Below are 19,598 nucleotides of genomic sequence, written 5' to 3' on the forward strand. Positions count from 1 at the left end.
GGTTGGTACAATTTTAACCTTTTTGAATTTACTGTGGCTCTTTTTGTGGAGTAGTGTATGATCTATTGAAAATATTCCATGGGAATTTGAGAAGAATGTGTATCCTGTGCTTTTGGTGTAGAGTTCTGTAGATATCTGTTAGGTCCATCTGTTCTAATACATTGCTCAGTGCCTCTGTCTCTTTACTTATTTTCTGTCTGGTTGATCTGTCCTTTGGAGTGAGTGGTGTGTTGAACTCTTCTAATATAAATGCATTGCTTTCTATATTCCCCTTTAATTCTCTAAGTATTTGTTTCACATATGCAGGTGCTCCTGTCTTGGGTGCATAGATATTTATAATGGTTATATCCTCATGTTGGCCTGACCCCTCCTTTATCATTTTGTAAAGTCCTTCTTTGTCTCTTGTGACTTTCTTTGTTTTGAAGTCTATTTTGTCTGATACAAGTACTGCAACTCTTGCTTTTTTCTCCCTGTTAGTTGCATGAAATATCTTTTTCCATACCTTTTCTTTCAGACTGTGTATGTCTTTGGGTTTGAAGTGAGTCTCTTGTAGGCAGCATATAGATGGGTCTTGTTTTTTTATCCATTCAGTGATTCTGTCTTTTGATTAGTGCATTCAGACCATTTACATTTAGGGTGATTATCGATATGTATGTGTTAATTGTCATTGCAGGCTTGAGATTTGTGGTTACCAAAAGTTGTAGGATAATTCCCTTACTATCTAACTGTCTAATTTAACTCACTTAGTATGCTATTATAAACACAACCTAAAGGTTTTTTTTTCCTCCTCATCCCGTCTTTATATGTTTGGTATTATATTCTGTACTCTTTGTCTATCCCTTCATTGACTTTAGGGTTAGTTGATTTGATTTTACATCTGCTTAGTAATTAATTGTTCTAGTTTGCTGTATTTTTATTTCCCCTGGTGACAGCTATTTAGCCTTAGGAATTCTTCCATTTATAGCTGTCCCTCCAAAATGCAGTGTAGAGGTGGTTTGTGGAAGGTAAATTCTCTCACTTTTGCATATCTGGAAATTATTTAATCTCTCCTTCAAATTTAAATGTTATTGTTGCCAGTTAGAGTATTCTTGGTTTGAGGCCCTTATGCTTCATTGCATTAAATACATCATGCCACTCCTTTCTGGCCTGTAAGTTTTCTGTTGAGAAGTCTGATGATAGCCTGATGGGTTTTCCTTTGTATGTGATCTTTTTTCTCTCTCTAGCTGCTTTTAAAAGTCTGTCTTTATCCTTGATCTTTGACATTTTAATTATTGTATGTCTTGATGTTGTCTTCCTTGGGTCCCTTGTGTTGGTAGGTCTGTGCACCTCCATGGCTTGAGAGACTATCTCCTTCCCCAGATTGGGGAAGTTTTCAGCAATTACCTCCTCAAAGACACTTTATTTCCCTTTTTCTCTTCTTCTTCTGGTACCTCTATAATGCAAATATTGTTCTGTTTGGATTGGTCACATAGTTCTCTCAATATTCTTTCATTGTTAGAGATCCTTTTTTCTCTCTGTGCCTCATCTTCTTTGTATTCCTTTTCTCTAATTTCTATTCCATTTACCATCTCTTCTACTACATCTAATCTGCTTTTAAATCCCTCCATTGTATGTTTCATTTCAGATATGGAATTTCTTAATGATTGAATCTCTGACTTAAATTCATTCCTGAGTTCTTGAATGTTTTTCTGTATCTCCATGAGCATTTTTATGATTTTTGTTTTGAACTCTCTTTCAGGAAATTGATGAGTTCAGTTTCATTTTGACCTTTTACTGGGATTTGTGAGATTTTGGTCTGAACCAGGTTCCTTTGATGTTTCATATTTCTATGTGGCACCCTCTAGTTCCCAGAAGCTCTAGTCTCTGGAGCTGCTCAGCCCCTGGAGTGAGGTCAGGGTTCTCAGGGGAGTGGTGCGGGATGCCTGAGGGTAGGAAAGAGATGTTTCCTGCTTCCTGGCTGCAGTGCCTGTCTCCACTGTCAGAGGCAGTGGGCCAAGCACACAGGTGTAAGCCACTCTGCAAACCCCATCCCTTTAGCAGCCCTCTCACTGCTAGGAAGCCTCTCAGACCACCCGCCTTTCCTTTGTCCCAGAGCAGCTGGATGTAGATCCTTGTCCTCCCCAAATGGCTGAAATCTGTCTCTCTACTTATTCCACCTGTCTTAGCTTTCCAACCTCACTAATCTCCAGATCACCATGCAATGTAGATTTGTGCTCCCAAAGCATATCTCCAGGTCTGGGTGTTCAGCAGTCCCTGGCTTCCACTCTCTCCCTGCTGTTTCTCTTCCTCTCGCTGGTAAGCTGGCATGGGGGAAGGGCTTGGGTCCTGCCAGATCAAGGCTTTTGTATGTTACTGTGTTTTGCGAGGTCTGCTCTGTTCTCCAGGTGTATGCAGTCTTGGCATCCTGATTCTTAATGCAGTCTGCTGGAATAACATTCCCTCCTGGTTCTCCTCTTATCTGGCCATGAGTTCTCATCTCCTTTTCCCATCCTTCTTGTTTACCTGTTCCTTAAAATATTTGTTTTATCAAGTTTTTCACTGAGATATGTTTCACTATATGTTCTCATGAAATTATCTCATCTAGTAATTTTAATTTCTGCTTAGATACTGTAGAGTCTAAAATCTTCCACTTTAGTCCTGTTTGAGCTCAGATTCATGTATCCAATTGCCTAACTGATTCATTCAAACTAAATACATGAAACCAAACTTGTTAGTCACTTCTCAAAACCTGTTTCCTATTTTAGACATTTTGCACTGCCTTCTTCTAACTAGAACAAAGGTCTGGAATGACCTTGATCCTTCCCCATCTTCCATCAGTTCGTTAAGTTCTTTGGATTCTTTTTCCTTAATATCTCTCAAAATCCAACTTCTCCAGGCCAGTCCTATGGTCCCTGCTGTACAGATCAGGTCCGCACCATAGAAGACTTGTATGGCAGCAGCCTCACTGGTTCACACCTCTCCAGTCTTACTCCTTTCTAATGAGTCTACTAACTACAGCAAGTACAGTGTTTCTAAAGTGTATAAAATGCTGCATTTTCTCCCTTCATCAAGAAAAACAAAGTTTCAGCTTAGGAACATGAGTTAAAGTCCTTCGTGATCTGGCTTGATCTCCAACCTCATCTTCTGCTATCCCTTTCTCAAAGCAACTCTAGTCCCCTCATACTGAATGACTTGGAGTTTCCCATAACTCCATGCTTTCTGACATCTTTTTGCCTTTTCACTTTCTCCTGTTTCTGTAAACTCCCAAGAAACTTTCAAAATAAAGCTCAAATGCCATCTTCTATGAAATGGGTTATGTAAATTGAGGGTGGACTAAATGTCTAATTTTAAAAACATATATCTATAAAATTTACTATTGAGTAGTACTTTTTTCTTTACATACTATTATAGACAATTATATACAACAAAGCCTTCAGCAGAACCTTAATAACTTAATCACTCTTGTCTCAGTATTCTCATTGCAGCCTAAACATACTTACTTTAATTCTATTAATTTAAAATTCCTACTGCTCATGAAAGTCTACTTCCTTGTTTCTCTAATTGTGAATTTCTTTATGCCATAATCATTGATATCCCTAGTAGTTTCCTAATGCTTCATCTGGATCTTAGTAATTATTTAATATGTTTGTTAAATATAATACATGCTCTGCCATTCAATCAAAGCTATAAAATAATTTCCTAAAGGAAGAGTTTATACAACTATAATCCAGCATTTTCTTATGACTCTGATGGTTATACTTTTCTCCTAATATTGAAGTTTATTTACAAATATTGATGATATTTTTCTCTAATCTTTTACATCACTGTTTTGATGTTTAGACATTCTATTAAACAATGCAAATGAATATACCTTGCTTATATTTTCTTTTAAATCCATTTTCAACTTACAATGTGTTAGAACCTTTTTTATGAAGTTGATCCTGGTTCCTTACAGCATGACTTGGAAGCAGAAACATTTTTTTACTTTATGTAGGAAGAACTTAGGTAAGGTAGTCACAGTTCTGTGCCAGAACTAGATGAGAGTGGTACCCGTCTAGTTCCCACCATCACAACATGCACACTATCCCTGAGGGCCAAGACGGAGTGGATGGCCTGGGGAGGCAGACTAGTTTTATGAGCAGATGAAGTAGGAGATTGCTTGTAAAGGATATCAGGAGTCATTCTCTCCACAAAATAAAATATCCTTTCACAATTTGATGAGAGTTAGTGTGTCGGAGTATGAGATTATTTTTCCTGGATTAAAAGGCAAAACCCTGGGACTTATTAAACCTTAACTATTATCCACGATTTGTCATGAGTCTATTGCTCTCTTTCTTGAATGTCTTCAATGACTTGCTTAATGTCAATATTTCCTAGGAATCCTTTTATATGTTCATTTTCATAATCTCAATGGATGGTATAAAATAAGTAATCAATAACATAATGATCCATGAAAAGGAATCCATGAGAATATATTGGTTTTGAATTAGAAGAGACTTTTATTCAAAGAGCATCAACTGGAAAAAAGCCTTCAGTTGAACCTTAAATTGTAAAGCTGAAATAAGTTGCCCAAATAAAAATATCTAAATTCAGATCATTACATTAAAATAATGTATAATGAAAAATAAAATTACTATTCAACAGTACATTTCATATAGCTACATAATTTTAGAATGAAAAGAAACACATAAACCTCCCTCAGTCTATGCAATATGTATGTTCCAGTAAAGTTGGTAATGAAATGAATTTCTGTAGATGACTAAAGTAAGTTTGAACATGGTTTTTTTTTCTGGAGTAGAATGTGTTAAGTTTAAAGTCTGAAAATAAATGGCTTAATATAGTGGTCAAGTCTAGTATTGTTGAATTTGTATAGAGAGAATGTTAATCTTTCAGATAATTTCATTCCATTGAACAAATAACAAAAGATCTACTAGGTACTGTGGAGAATTAAAAAATGGATAAGAGACAGCCTATTTACAAAACAGTAGGGAGTAAGACAAAGCTCAAACAATATGTGTTAAGAGCTATAAAAGCATATGAATGGACATAATGTGACAATTAATAGAGAGCATTAGATAAAGTCTCATGAAGTAGCTAATATTTTGATGCACCATAGACGATTGTTAGGTCTTTGCCTACATGAAAGAAGAGAACATTCTTTTAGGGCATGTTCTGAATCCTTAACGTGCATTAGGATCTCATGTGTGTGGCATGGAAGGAGCTGTTATCATTCTGTATCAGTTAGCTATTGTTACAATGATTAACAAATCACCCCAAAATGTAATGGCTTACACACACAACACCCCCTTATTTTTTCTCATGATCATGCACATTGCTGGGCAGTTCTGCTCATCTGAGCCAGACTCAGTTGATTGCAGCTGAGTTTACTCATATCTGGGGACATTTGGTGGATTTGCAGGGGGCTGGCTGGATAAGGGTGGTCTCAGATAGTAAACTTAGTCTTGCTTCCTGCGGACTCTAATCTTCCATTAAGCTACCTTATTTTTTCTTTCTACTGGTAGAGAAAGGGTGGGACTGAATGGCTCTTGAGACCTCAGCTCAGAAGTGACACACAGGCACTTCTGCATCCTATTGGCTAGAGCAAGTCTCAACACAGCCATTCAGGGAATGGGGAAATAGACTCCATCTCTTTATGGGATGAGCCGTGAAGTCACATTGTAAGGGCATTCATAGGGAAAGGGCAAGCAGAGGGGTCATTTCTGTAATTAGTCTCCTACAGAGGTATCTTCATTTTAATTGGAACATTGAGTAGGTGGAATGGAGCTATCTGGTAATGTAGGCTGGCATTAACCTGACATGTTTATTTCAAATTTAGGGGGTAATGAGGAAACCCTACATGTATAATAAGGGTTTCGAGCAGGGAAGACACAACTCTGGCTTGAGAACAAGCTTGTGCATTTATGAGATAGGAGCAGAGAGGAGTAGGAGAAAGGCTATCTTTTCTGCTCACATAGGTGAAACTTGATGAAAGTTCAAATCGCTGTGGTGGCAGTGGGAGCAAAATCAAGGGGAAATGTAGGAAGTACCCTTGAAAGGACTGAACTGGTGAGACCCCCGGCAGGACGAGAGGCACGGTTGGTGGGTAGCATCTCCCTGAAGCTCTTTAATTTTTATATTAAACTCAGATATTCAGCACACATCCTATTATGACACATTCAGAGTTCCCAGAATGTATTGTCAATTGTCATATGATAACAGAGCACTAATACTGGCCGGACTTAGCAGCCACAGAGATGTGGGACTCAGAATCAGAGCCATATTGCTTTGGGTCACCATTCTAATGGAGTAAGCTTTTATCACATCCAAAACTGAATGTTTTTCAAAGATTGAAGCTTTAGTTCATTTAGTAATTTGTTTTTTCCCCCAGTGACTCCATTATTCCATCGATCTCTAATTTAAAAATCTGTAAAGCATTTACTTAAAATGAGATGAGGTTGCACAAGTACGTTATTTTCAATTTTATTTAAATCAAATAAAGCTGTCATTGATGAAGAAATTTGCATAGAAACCACATGAATTTTATTGAAATAAAAATTTAAAGACAAAATCCTATTACTTAGTTATCTTATCCTGAAATAATTAAATGCAAAGGATATACAAGTTAAATGGCCACACACATGTAGGCATTACACAATGCATATAATAGTCATAAAACATTTATACTGCTTTATTATAAATAAATGGAAACAATGTTTCACTTTACAAATCCAGATACAAACAGCAAATATCATGCTTTTTGTTGTTGTTTTTCATTATTTCATTTTATTTTTGTACTATGGGTTGGGAAATAGTACTTCTTATCAAAAGTTTGGTAAAAGTTATTTGTAGGAACACAAAAGAACAAAACACGTACTTTCACTTAAATGAAAATAATTGAGAGGGACCTTAGAGGAAGGGTGTTATGAAGGGGTCACCAGGAACAGGAAAACTGTGCAATACCTGCAAATATCACTTGTGAGGCAAAATAGGGTTGCATACAGATGCATAAATAAAAAGACTTCATGGCAAACTTTACAAATTATTTTCTTAAAAATGGAATAGCTTTATTCTCTCAAATGGAGGAAAGCCAAGAAGGCAAAACAGATCAAGTCACCAGGCCTAAAATTGATTTGTTGCCTTGAAAAAAACTTAAAAAAAAAATGCTTAATAGGTATTCCAATTTTCTTATCTCACAGAAACTCATGTTTTTATTAAAACTTCATTATTGTAATCTTGAAGACTTAGAAAGAAATTTACTTTAGTAAATTTAAATTGCCACAGAAATCTGTGCTCCCAAATTTACTTGAAATAGATTATCCCATAGGAATAAGAGATTTGTAAAAGCTAGCAGTCAGAATTCTCTTAGTCAGGTGACTATGATTATTTTTCCTTTTTGTGTGTTTCCTTCATGTATAATACAAAGTTTGCCAATTTTCCCCACTAATAATAATTTTTAAAAAACAGAAATTGCCTAAGGAAACAGAGCTGGAGAGAGAAAAAAATTAAGAAATAATGTACTTCATAAAGTAGTTTAGTAGATTGCTTGGAAAACTTACGTTTATTTGCATCAACTAAGGACAATGTTGCATATTCCAGATTAAACAACTATTGGGTTTACCGTGGATATAAACATGCTATGTAAATTAATATTTATAATTCTTTTATTTTTCATAGACTTCAAAGTGTATCTTTTTATAGAAACTGGAACAGAGTGAATCTGGGAAGCATGTTTCAGTTGATTAGTAAAAATTAAATTAGCACAAAATAGCAGGGTGAAGAACTGCAAGATCGTTATTTTAAAAATAATGAAGTTACACTTAGGTGTACACATACAAGAAGATACTGTAAAATGAACTGTTCCAGTTTACTTCGTTTTACTTCAACTTAATACACTCTAAAATACTGCTTTCATGTATAATATCAAATGAAATATTAAGTGCATGTATACTATTTTAAGAGTTTGATGATATATTTCACATTCTTTAAAGTTTACTTGGGCTATAAATATGTATCAGTTTTTAAAGTAAATGAAAACTATAGCATTGGGGGCTAAATTTTTCACTTCATATGTCTATACTTAATTATGTCCACTTTTTTTCCTGAAAATGTGTCAAGAAATCAAAGAGCAATGGGGCATATCTCACACTGTTATTCTTCATGCACTACAATTTGCTATGGTTTACCAAAGTGGAATTTACATTTGAAGATGGGTTAACTGAAATCAACCATTAAGTACAAATGAGGAACTAGGCTTCTGAAATCCATTAACATATAACCAATTCAGAGGGCTGTTTTTCCTGAACTTTATTAAAATTGTACAATGGTATAAACTTATTGTTAGTAGGTTTGCATAGAAAAACACCATTTCACTGGTGTGATACATCTTTTCCTAAGGATTATGGCAGGCCTGTTTCCATTCTTTGTGTATATTCTTTTTCTTTTCTTTTTGATTCATTTTCTCCTTCTTCTTCTTCTTTTGGTTTTACCTGCAATAAACCATATTTATCATCTGGCTACCATAGTTCTAAAACAAGATCCAGTAGTACTTTAAAGCACAGCAAGCTGAGCAGTTTCTTCCCTTTTTAAGGTGTAACAGTGAGTGGCATTCTCTATAGTCATGCCAAATAAACATGGTAACCCCAAGTAGGGACTTCTGTGAACTCAAACGGCTCCAAATCCAGTCAAGAACCTTGGTGAGTTCACATAACTGCCATTTGTTGCTGGAAGGGAGACAATATTGCTTGCTTCCAAAGTCTTCAAGCAGTTTCTTATCTGGTAACTCTTCCAGATTTCTTTGTTGCTTTGATTATTGCTTCTGACATGGTGCCTTTAAAAGTCCAAAGGTCGAATCATCATTGTAGTGGAACGTAAGGAGTAACTTGGCCCCTTGAAGTAGTGCCACTTTATCCCATTCAGTTTTCCATGATTTTGTCCCGCAGTATAGAACATTCCATTTAGATTGGATGGACCACAGGCATCAAACCACCAGCCTGAAAAATCAATTGATAATGAAGGAGCAAAGAAGGAGAATAAACAATTTTAAGTAAATTGAACATTTGGAAATTAGTGGCATTAACTGAAAGGAAATTTATTCATACTTGTTATGATTATTTGCAAATAGGAGGCCTTCAATAAATATCTTCTCAGCAGTCTTAAGTGCCATCTGACCTGGGTCAGTGCATGAGCACTCAGAAGGCAGAACGCTGTCATGGAAATCAAGCTGCAGTGTCATTCCATTGGGACTCATTTCCCGGTGTGATGATGGGAAGTTTCAAGATACAGTCTAAGTCAGACCTGGATTTATGTGTAGGGCCAGTAAAATGCAAACATTCTTAAGAAGCATTCTAACCTTGAGCCTGGTATTGGGAATAGGACAATTAATTATTAGTGAAAAAGTTCAGAAGATTAGACAACTGACATCTAAATACAGAGAAAGAGATTTTCCATCTCTTTCTACTTTGTTTTCTATCTATTTCGTAATTTTTCCAAGAACTGGCCCTCAGCAACTTCCAAAATTAACTGGATACTGGGCAATGACTATAATGCTAAAACTGAATTTAAATTATTTTGCCACCTCTGTATTTGATAGTAATATGGGAAATGCTAATCAATATAGTTCCTATATAGCACTTTTATTTCTGTGATTATCCACATTTTTTCCCAAGTTAGTAAAAAGTAAAACAACTTGATGAGTAACCTGGAGATCCTATGCTTGCCTAGCTCTCTGTAAGGATAATCCAGTATTTTATTTTATTTTTTTAATGAATTAAGTTCTTATATTTTTAAGATAAACATAGTATTTTTCTCCCTTTCCTGAAGTAACACTACTGAAATCTTTAGGGAGAGATTTATGCCAGAGACATTCTGGCATATTATCATTTGGATACAGTTGACCTCCCTCTGATTACAGAGTTATACCTAAGGGACTAATAGCTAAAGAAAAAGAAAGCTGTGCAGCTAATGTTTAACTGTAACACGAGCACCGTATTGTAGAAGCTTTAGTAAAAATTAAGTGGAGGAAAGCTAGTTCTCATTTTTCAGTTTTGGAAGATTAATACAGCTGGGCTGTGTTTATAGAGCCACAGTGCAGAGGTACAGTGAGCTGTGCTACTCACTTCAGACTACAGAACAGTGAGGTACGTCTTGATGAATTTGGAAAGACACTGTATTCAGTGCTGGTTTACCGACTCTATGCAAACAACACAGATATTAATGCAATCAAAACATGAAGGACAAGAGGGTTCTTGTTTGGCAAGGAGGAACTGTAAAATTCCACCTTTTTTTCCCCTAAGATTAATTCCTTTAAATTTTTTTGGTAAGCACAACTAATAAAAATGTTATTTGTATCACAAAAAGCATTCTCATATTAGGGAATTTGTTTACCCAGAAGACTCTCACAGGACAAAATGAAACCCAACTTGATTGCTTTAACTTTCTCCTCCTCTTCTATGACTTTGAAGCGCTCTTATATCATGTTAATGAGCCTTTCATAGTCTTTCAAATAGCACCATAGTCTCTGAAGCAAACGCAAGTTATTCTATTTTTGAAAACTACTACAAATCATAGAATGATTCTCCAAGGTATATTAGGGTACTCAGAGCAAAACTGTGTGTTTTTGTTTCATTTATACAAAGTCACAAGAGTTGTGGAAGATTATGGGAACCCAAAGTCTGTTGCAACAGCAGCCGGGCAATAAAGGGCACAGGCTGAAGGACACATTCCCTGGGAAACTGGATGAGCTTAGAAAACAGACAAGAAACAGTAGGGGCATGTGAGAGAAGCAGGTAAATTGATCTGTGTATCTTTTCTAATGAGTGAAGTGTGCTCATGTTTGTGGTAAAGAGAATGTCATTTTAGACAGTGAAAGAAGACTGAATGCCAGGGTCAGAGTTAACAAGAGAAGGTCTAAAGATCAAATCACATAGGCTTTTTGTTTATTATCCTAAAAGCAATGGCAAGGTACTGATCTGTGTATGAACTCAGCTCACATACTTAGTGCTGTACCTAACAATTTATTTCACAAATCACTGACAAGCAACTGCAGGCTCACTGACACACTGACCGACTGTGTTTCTCTTTGCTAAGTCTCTATGGTCTGCAGTAGTCTAATTCACTAAAAAGTTATACTTGACATCCATCCCAATATAGAACATCCACACTTACTTTGATCCCTTTCTTATTTATTTATTCAATGAGTAATTATCGTGCAGTGTAGTCCCATGGTCCTCAACCAGACAGGTGTGATTCTTGCCTTCATGGAATTTACTTCTAATGTGAGAAACTGACAGAAAGTTATCAAATAAAATACAAATAATAATTTATTTAAAAAAGGAAAAAGAAAAGAAAAGAAAGGAAAGAATCAGGAAGCTATGAAGGAAAATAAAAGGAGATCTATTTGACTTTTCACTAGATGGACTTCACTGTGGTGCTAAGCAGATCTTTAATGATACCTGAAGGATGAGAGGCAGGCAGCCACGTGAAGGTGGGGAAAGACTCAGTTCTAAGCTGAGTATGGCGCATGCCACTACCATGAGGAAGAATGGGAGCTTGGTGTGTTTAGGGACCGAAAGAGCATCAATGTAGCTGGGCCATAGTGAACAAGGGAGAGATTTGCAAGAAACGGAGGTGGAGAAGTAGGCAGTGTTGGCGGAAAGTTGAACAATGTTTGTGTAAAACTTTATATTTTATCCAGTCTACTTGTCTATCATCAAATGAAAAAGTAAAACATTTTCTAGGAATAGGAACCAATATTTAGCCAGGGGAACCATATCTGTCAGGTTAAATGTTTAATCAAATATTATTTAGAGCCCCCGTTCTGTAACTGTGGTCTGCCAAAGTCATCCAGAGCATATGTGGCAGCATGATGAAGGGGAAAAAAAAGAATCTAGAATCAATTCAACAAATATTATCCAACAGACAGACATGGGCTCAGAGTTCAGTAAAACAAAGTTTCTGACTTTGTGTAGGAGAGAGACAACAAACTGTTTAAAAATGAGATGATAACCATTAAACAGAGATAGAGAAAAATGATGGAAACAGAGGCAAAAAGTCCACTGTGTGGGTCCCCAAGTTTCCCTCATGTATCACCTGAGTTGTGTCCTGCTGAATAGATTGAGTTCAAGGGCAGAAAGAGATTCTAAATGCAGTGGACTCGGAAATAGCAGGACAGAGTGTCTGCCAGAGACTGGGCTTGGTTGGAGAGCCCGTGGGTAAGGAGTTGAAGAACACAGGTCCAGCAAAATACACAGAAGGGAGAACACAGGGGGTTTATATTATCTTTAGAAAGTTCCTTGTACACAATGGATAGCCTAGTGGACACCAGACCAGAAAGTAGAATATCTAGATTTTGATACTGACTTCACAAATTACTAAATAAGAGAACCTATGCAATAGTATAAATATTTGATATTTATTTATTGATCTATAAGTAATATTTGACATTTGATAATCTTTGATGTAATAGTTAATATGCATCAGGAACTGTGCTAAAATATTTTTATGCATTCTCTCATTTTATCCCCCAAACAACCTTATGTAGTGTGGCAAGTAGTTCAATAAAGACAATGATGCTCAAAGAATAAAGGACTTTTCCAAGGTTGCACACCAGTCAGCTCCTCATTTATAAGATGAGGGTTATAGTATCTGATGAACCATTTTCACAGCATAGTTGTCTGGATCACATAAAATGATGCATTGTTTATTAGGGCCTGTCTATAAAATCCTATGTCAGTTCTTAGTGTAAGTTATCTAGGAAGTGGGATGGAAGATTTAGGGCAGGAACAAAGGGGATTAGATCTTGTGTGGCACCAGAATGGTTTAATAATGGAAACCAGGTCATCAGAGCCAGCATACCTCTTTATTTGCCTGGTATGGTTTATTAGAGAAATCTGAAAATAATTTGGCCCCAAATGTGTACACGTGTACAGTGTCTGCATTGTAAAGACATCACATTTAAGTACCTGATATGATCTCAATGATTATTTTCAATACTTTGTTTTGATAGATCATATAGAAATCAAAGACCTTAAGGTGTTTATCTCTTTATCTTAAGATGAGTGGGCCTTGCACTTTTTGGACTATCAGAGAGCAATTGATGATAATAAAGATGATGAATTAAGATGGCACAAAACAAATGGAATGGTCATTCCAGTTGTAATGTCCTTTATAAAATACTGCTAACTTTAAGGCAGTACAAGGAGTTTATTTCTGTTCATGTAAGTATTCTCTGTTTTCTCGGACACGTGTTAAAACAAACTAGGGGATTTCTTTGTATCAAATATTTCAGTTTGTCTACCTTCTACCTTTCTTCAAAAAAGTTAAGCATGGCCAAATTTAAACATAAATCCAGAAAAGACAAGGTTTTAAAGCATATTTATTGAAAGTGGGTAAAAATATAGCAGGCTCCTGGTTATTTATATATAAACTCCTTGGCATTCACAGATAATCACATGTACTCATGAGTACTCAGTACATAACTAAGGTTGCCTGGAATGAAGCTGTTTCGTATGAATATATGAAGGATGCAATATCAAACAGCTAAATTTTATATGTCCTCTCCAGTCCTGGGAAAATATTAACTTTGTTGTGTATGTGCCTAGGAATAATAAATGAGCAATACACTGTCAAAGTGAACCTAGGACAGGCACTTTACGCTTAAAAGAACTCATGATGCAAGCAAAGGATGGAAGAAAGCAGCAGCTTCCATCTGTTATTGGGACAACTGATAAAATGCTCAAATGTTTTAAGATTGGCAATTGCTGAGATGTACTTTGCCAAGTATTTTTCTTCATAACCTGTAACCTCATGTATATTTTAATAAGAAATCTGAGATGCATGTTTCTAATTCATTTACACTTAACTCATTAAAATTTAGTTTTGTAATAACTCTCCCGGGCTTCCCAGGCCTTTAAAAATCATTTCAGTCTTTTATCTTTGAAGCAGAAAACTCACATTTTATCACCAATAAATGAAACTTTGCCCAGAAATAGAAATTTGATTCTAAACTTTGTACTCAGGAAGCTCAAATTTATTTGAAGTCAGGAAACATAACTCTCAAATTCTTCTAATCCTAAACAAAATGTCTCTCACCACTTCTTGTCTAAGGTAAAAAGTACAGCAAAATGAAATGATGTATCTGTTTTTATGGAGTTCTTTCATTCATTTACAATGCGTGCATTCTAATCAGTAATATGCAAGAGAACTTGCACAGGAAACAAGATTTTCCTCTTTTATTGCTAAGAATGAGGCTGAACTAAACTGACTGGTGCCACTGTTATCAGTTGGGATCATCATGAAAACTCACTGAGTTCCATGTACAGAGCCAGCTCTCCCCACAGTTGCTTCAAGGAGCAGCTGCCTGTCTTGTGCAGGACCTTCCTTAGAGGTCAGCATTCCCTCTGTCATCCCAGATGATGTCCCTTGCAGGCCGAGGACTTGGCTTTTTCCCCTTTCTCTTCTTTTTGTTCCAAAGATGAAAAGTTGCTTATCCTGGCCAGTATTCTTGAATTCATTTAAAACCTCTAGGTATTCTCTTACAGTCTCTTCCCTCCCTTGGACTTTATTTCACTTTTAACAGTGCTTAAGTGAGTAAATCCTCATGAAAAGGTGTCACAAACAGTGAAACAAAGCTGAACTGTTAATGCCATCCTTTTTCAGAGAGGCAGTAGAAGGGATGGGTAAGGCAGCTTATGTGGAGGTTACATGCAAATCCTACCTCTGACATTAATTTTGTGACCTTTGGCAAATTACCTTTTTTGTATTCCTGTTCTTGCCAAAGATATTTTTGTGGTCCCTATTTCAAAGGGTTTTTAGAAGTGTCATGTCAGGTATTAAACATAAGTCATTTAGGGTAAAGCAAGAATACCCATTAGACAGTAAGTGCATTAAATATTTGCTAATTATTATTTGAGTTAAATACGAACAAAATTAATTGTTTATTTCTCATCCACTAACAATTATTAAACCTGAGCTATAGGACTATCAGTTCTGGTTCACCTCATACCACACTTACCTTTCAAAAGATATTTTCTGATATTCTTTGCTCTTTTTTTTCAATAGAAAATTTCTTCCAAAGAATAGGAATGTAATCCTAAACTTTTCACTTAGGATGTTCAAATTTATCTGTTATCAGGAACCTAGTCCTCAAGTTTTTCCTGTTCTGGAGTTTAGTTAACCTTAAAATTTGGTGCCAATCCTCTATATTCACTGCATTGCATGTATGTACATGTAAACACACATATATACTTACATATTTTAAATCTAAGTTCACTCAGGAGTCACATTCATACTCACATTGTTTCTCTTTATGCTTCTCACCAGGATCATTTGTGATTTTGCAATGTCCTCTCAGAGCCTCTCATACCATATTCATTCATTACATGCCAGGCACTGTGCTAGGCACTAAGGATACAGTGATAGAGAGCATGAAGTCCTTGCCTTCAAGGAACGTATACTTTTGTGGAACAGGCTTACAGATCATGTACTACGTGAGAAATTGCTCTGAAGTAAAGTAATGCAGTACAGATTTTTCTGGTCAACCTAAAAGTATCCATACAGAGCTTTTCTCCAAACATTTTTGCCCTAAAACCTAGGGAATGCCAGTTATCTGGTAATGCTATACACATTCTTCCTGGGTTATTAAAAACTGTAAGATAATTGTATTTACACCAACATGTTGGTCACTCAGATCATTCACCAGCTGGAGAAGCTGCTAGTTTCTCTCATTTTCTCTGTCTTCTTCAAGATTACATTGCAGGCAATATCAATTTTCTGCAGCAAGCATTTGTTAACTTTCTGCTGTTAGTATATGGTAAATTCTAGGGTTGTACTATGAAATTTATGTGTATGGCTTTATCCCCTCTTTCAGGACTGAACTGAGAAACATCTTTTGTTAGCTTTAGCAAAGTCTTGTCTGTTGACTGACATAGTTTATATGTGGGAAAAGAGATTGGAGTTTTGACCACAACAGATTCTTTCTGTGGAAGGTTAGGTCACATTTTTACATAGCTTTTATATTATATACTAATTATGGAAATTGTATTTAAAAGAAAAGTAAGGTAAAGAAAGGAGTAAGACAATACCATGTTTTTTTTTTTTTGTCGGCAGCCTTTAGTAATTGTAGTTTCTAACAGACTTTTAGAAATACTTATTTTGAAGAATGCTAATTTAGTATCAAAGACCATGTTTTCTTTGAATATAAGTTCACTCTGCGACAACAACAAAATTTTTAATTTTTCTTAATTATGGAGTCAGAGGTTCTTTTGTACATTCATTTTTTATGTGATTAAATCCATATAAACAGATGCACACTTTGAACAAGGTTACATTTTTATTTTCTTAATGTTAAAAAACAGATAAAACTGTTAGAATTTGTAATGAAACTTAGTCCTTTCTGTGGATTCAGGAAGTCACAATAGGAGTTCTCCTGTGGGACTACGAAAATATTTCCCACAATCATCTCCTAAATTTATCCCTCCCACTAACAAAATATACGGATTCTCCGTAATACCCTATATTAAGAGGGAATGTAATATAGAAATTTTTCTGAAGTCAAACTAATCACAGAACAAAGACATTTCTGGCTTATCAATCTATGCTAACAAATCATCCCTATTTAATGATTAAATTCCATAGAAAATATGTGTATCAATTTTAACCTTGAAATATATACTCTGGTCTCACAAGAAATTTGTAATGAAATATAAAAATTAGTCAATGTTAAATCTGGATGGAAGAATTGCTAGCTTTCTGGTAAGGTAGGAATAAGTACATATAGTTCTGGGAAAGCAGGTGTAAACATTGTGATGTCTTCTTCTATTGATGCCCACTATACCCCCTTTCCACTGAACTATGTACTAGGAATTACAACCCATGCATTGAAAAATATTATTTGTTTTTCTCTACTGCTGCCACAATAAGCACACAGAATAATAGAATCACAGAGCAAGAAGAAAATGTAAGAGACATTTGTAACCAGACCCACAATTAATGGAACATGCATAGGTAAACACTTTCAGAATAACAACTTTTCTTAAAGTACTGTAACTAGAACTGCACAGTCTTCCCTGGCAGCATTTGCTCCCTGGACACTCCATCTAAACCACTTCCCTTCCTCCAATAACTCTATTACATTGTTATATTTTGTCCCTAGAACTTGTTATGGTTTAAAATTGTATTTATTGTTTACATTTTTGTTGATGGTCTCCCCCAACAGATGCAAGCTCTATTCTGCCTTGCTCATATTTCCAATAGTAGTTGACCCCTAACAGTTACTCATTAAAAATATGTTAAATTGAAACAAGGAAGGTAAGAAGTTAGAATGTTAGGAAAGAAGGAAGAAAGATCAAAATGTCTTACCACATGTCTAGCTGAAACACCTACTTTCAAATGAGCTCATCTCCTGTCGTTCAGTCTTTGACAAATAAGGGTAACAACAATACCACACTCTACAACTAAAATACCTCTATGAACTTGAAGAAAACTATTTAGGACAGTTAGCAGGCAATCAATCTTACTTTACCCTTAATTCCTTTTAAAAGAAACAAAGGAAAAACATAAGATTAAGCTTTAACTGATGATGACAGAGAACTATGAATTATTAGTTTCAAACAACATGAAATCTCACTCCTTAAGGATCCTATGTTAAATAGGCAACAAGTTCTAACATAAATTTTAAAGAAAGAAAAATATAGCAGAGGATAAATAGTGGTGGTGGGGAGTAGCTAAGTAGAACATAAGTTCCACACAACACTCCGATCACTTGGACTGTCACTGACGTTCATCCTTACGTTCTCCAGTTCTTAGCTATCTAAATTCCACATTTTAGCTTTGCAGAGTAAATAGCTTTACAGGGCCTGGACTCTTTCAAAAGGATATCTGATAGGATAATGGCATTTATTACAAAAACACATTTACTTAGACTATTCCAGCCCAAACATTAAGTGGAAATTTTCTCTCCCTAACATACGTGTTTATTGATGAGTAAGAAGGAGGTCCAAGAATGATTATGGATGAAAGAACATGGCAAAGTTCAATCATTCGAAGCAGAAATAATATCATTAATCTGAGCAATAAAGTTTTCTCACTGACAACCAAGAAGTGCATTCTCCTCTTTGCTTTGCTCTATATTTTCATTATTATGACAGGAATATGAACATATTGGAACACTCTTCTAAGGAAACATTTGAAAGATTTTACTGTTAGACTTTCATATGTTGTATTTATTTGGTAAAAAAAAATTATCTGTAAAAATAGACATGGAGAACATGAAGAACATTTCAATATTAAAATCGGCAGGAAACTGGACAATCAAAGTGCTTTTGTCTTTGTATAAAGTTACTAACAATTACATTTATGGAATCAGGGAGGTAATGAAAAGAAAAATTTTCTTTCAGGAAGAAAATTCAGAAGTTAACCTGTAGGTGCCATTTAAAATAAATTCTAAATTTGTGACCACTGTTTTGGGGAGCGTGTCATAAAATGTCATATAGATGACTTTTAACTATTTGATAAGGTTGATGTCAAAATGGCATGTGTAAGTCTTAAGGTGAAGGATAAGATAGAGCAGAATCTTAACAGGTTGGCTTTGTGAGATGGTCTCATATTGAAAAGATGTTAATAGAAGTGGAGTGTGTGGGGTTCAGTGAGATGTGGTTTGGTGGTAATAGTAATGGAGGTCTTGGAAATCGGAATGAACGTGGAAAGATTTCTCCAAAACCTTCCCTCAATACTCTTCCATTGTCTGTTAACTAATGAGAAAAATGTCAACCTAATGACTTATTTCTTTGGCTTCAAAATTTGAGGGCTGTGGATGGTTATGCATTTGCTCATGCACCATATATTTTTTGAGTTCCTGTGTGCCACAATGCACTTCACTAGATGTTAGAAATAAAATAGGGAACATTAATTTACTTGTGTTCTCTTTATGTACAAAATGGAGATTAGAGTTTCTCTCCTTGCTAATCTCACAGAGTTGGTTTGGAGTTCAGGTAAGATTTATAATATATGCAGTAACATCTAATCATATGTAATAATGATAATAATATATTTGGGGAAGGAAAATATTAGATTTAAGGAATTTTTTCATTACTGGCATAAAAACATGTTTTGTAGAATAATACAGAAAGAGAATCAGAACAGTTGAAGGTGGAAGTGATTGCTATTCCATTAAAGGAAGGAACTAATGCTAAAACTGTGAGAGGAGAAACCTTCAGAAAAGAAGTTTCTTTAACAATTTTGTTTGGTGCCTTTCCTTGCCCGTAACATTCTTGACCTACATCATTTTTTTCAAACTTCAATCAGTCATAGGTCAAATTCATAGTTTTTGCCATGTCCATTTATAACCTTGATTAATATTTAATATTTTTTAAATCAATGATTTATTAAGTGTCAAATATTGTGAATACATTCAAAAATGCCATGTTTATATCATCCCTTTAGAGAGGACATCAGAATCACTTGCTATAATAAAAGGTTGATATAAAACTCAGTAAAATTAAAATAAAATCACTTTGTTTAATTCTAGGTATGTGCCATTGTTTAACCAAGGCCCTAAGACTGAGGCCAAAGAGTTTGTTCTTTTGCTTAAAAGGGTGGTTACTGGATACATGCTGAAGAAGTGT

The 19,598-nt window shown here is 35.4% G+C and overlaps 1 protein-coding gene across 3 annotated transcripts in view; it reads right to left on the reverse strand.

The window, feature by feature from the left end:
* Window positions 1–6,447: 6,447 nt before the first annotated feature.
* Window positions 6,448–19,598, reverse strand: part of ANGPT1 (angiopoietin 1) — a 452,838-nt gene continuing 439,687 nt past the window's right edge. For all 3 annotated transcript variants that reach the window (XM_073229962.1, XM_073229961.1, XM_037010915.2), the window contains one exon: window positions 6,448–8,969. In XM_073229962.1, the coding sequence (XP_073086063.1) occupies window positions 8,809–8,969 (161 nt within the window). In that variant the 3' untranslated portion in view covers window positions 6,448–8,808. The remainder of the gene's footprint in view (window positions 8,970–19,598) is intronic.

The sequence above is a fragment of the Manis javanica genome, chromosome 2 (genome assembly GCF_040802235.1).
Source record: "Manis javanica isolate MJ-LG chromosome 2, MJ_LKY, whole genome shotgun sequence".
NCBI classification, from domain to species: Eukaryota; Metazoa; Chordata; class Mammalia; order Pholidota; family Manidae; genus Manis; species Manis javanica.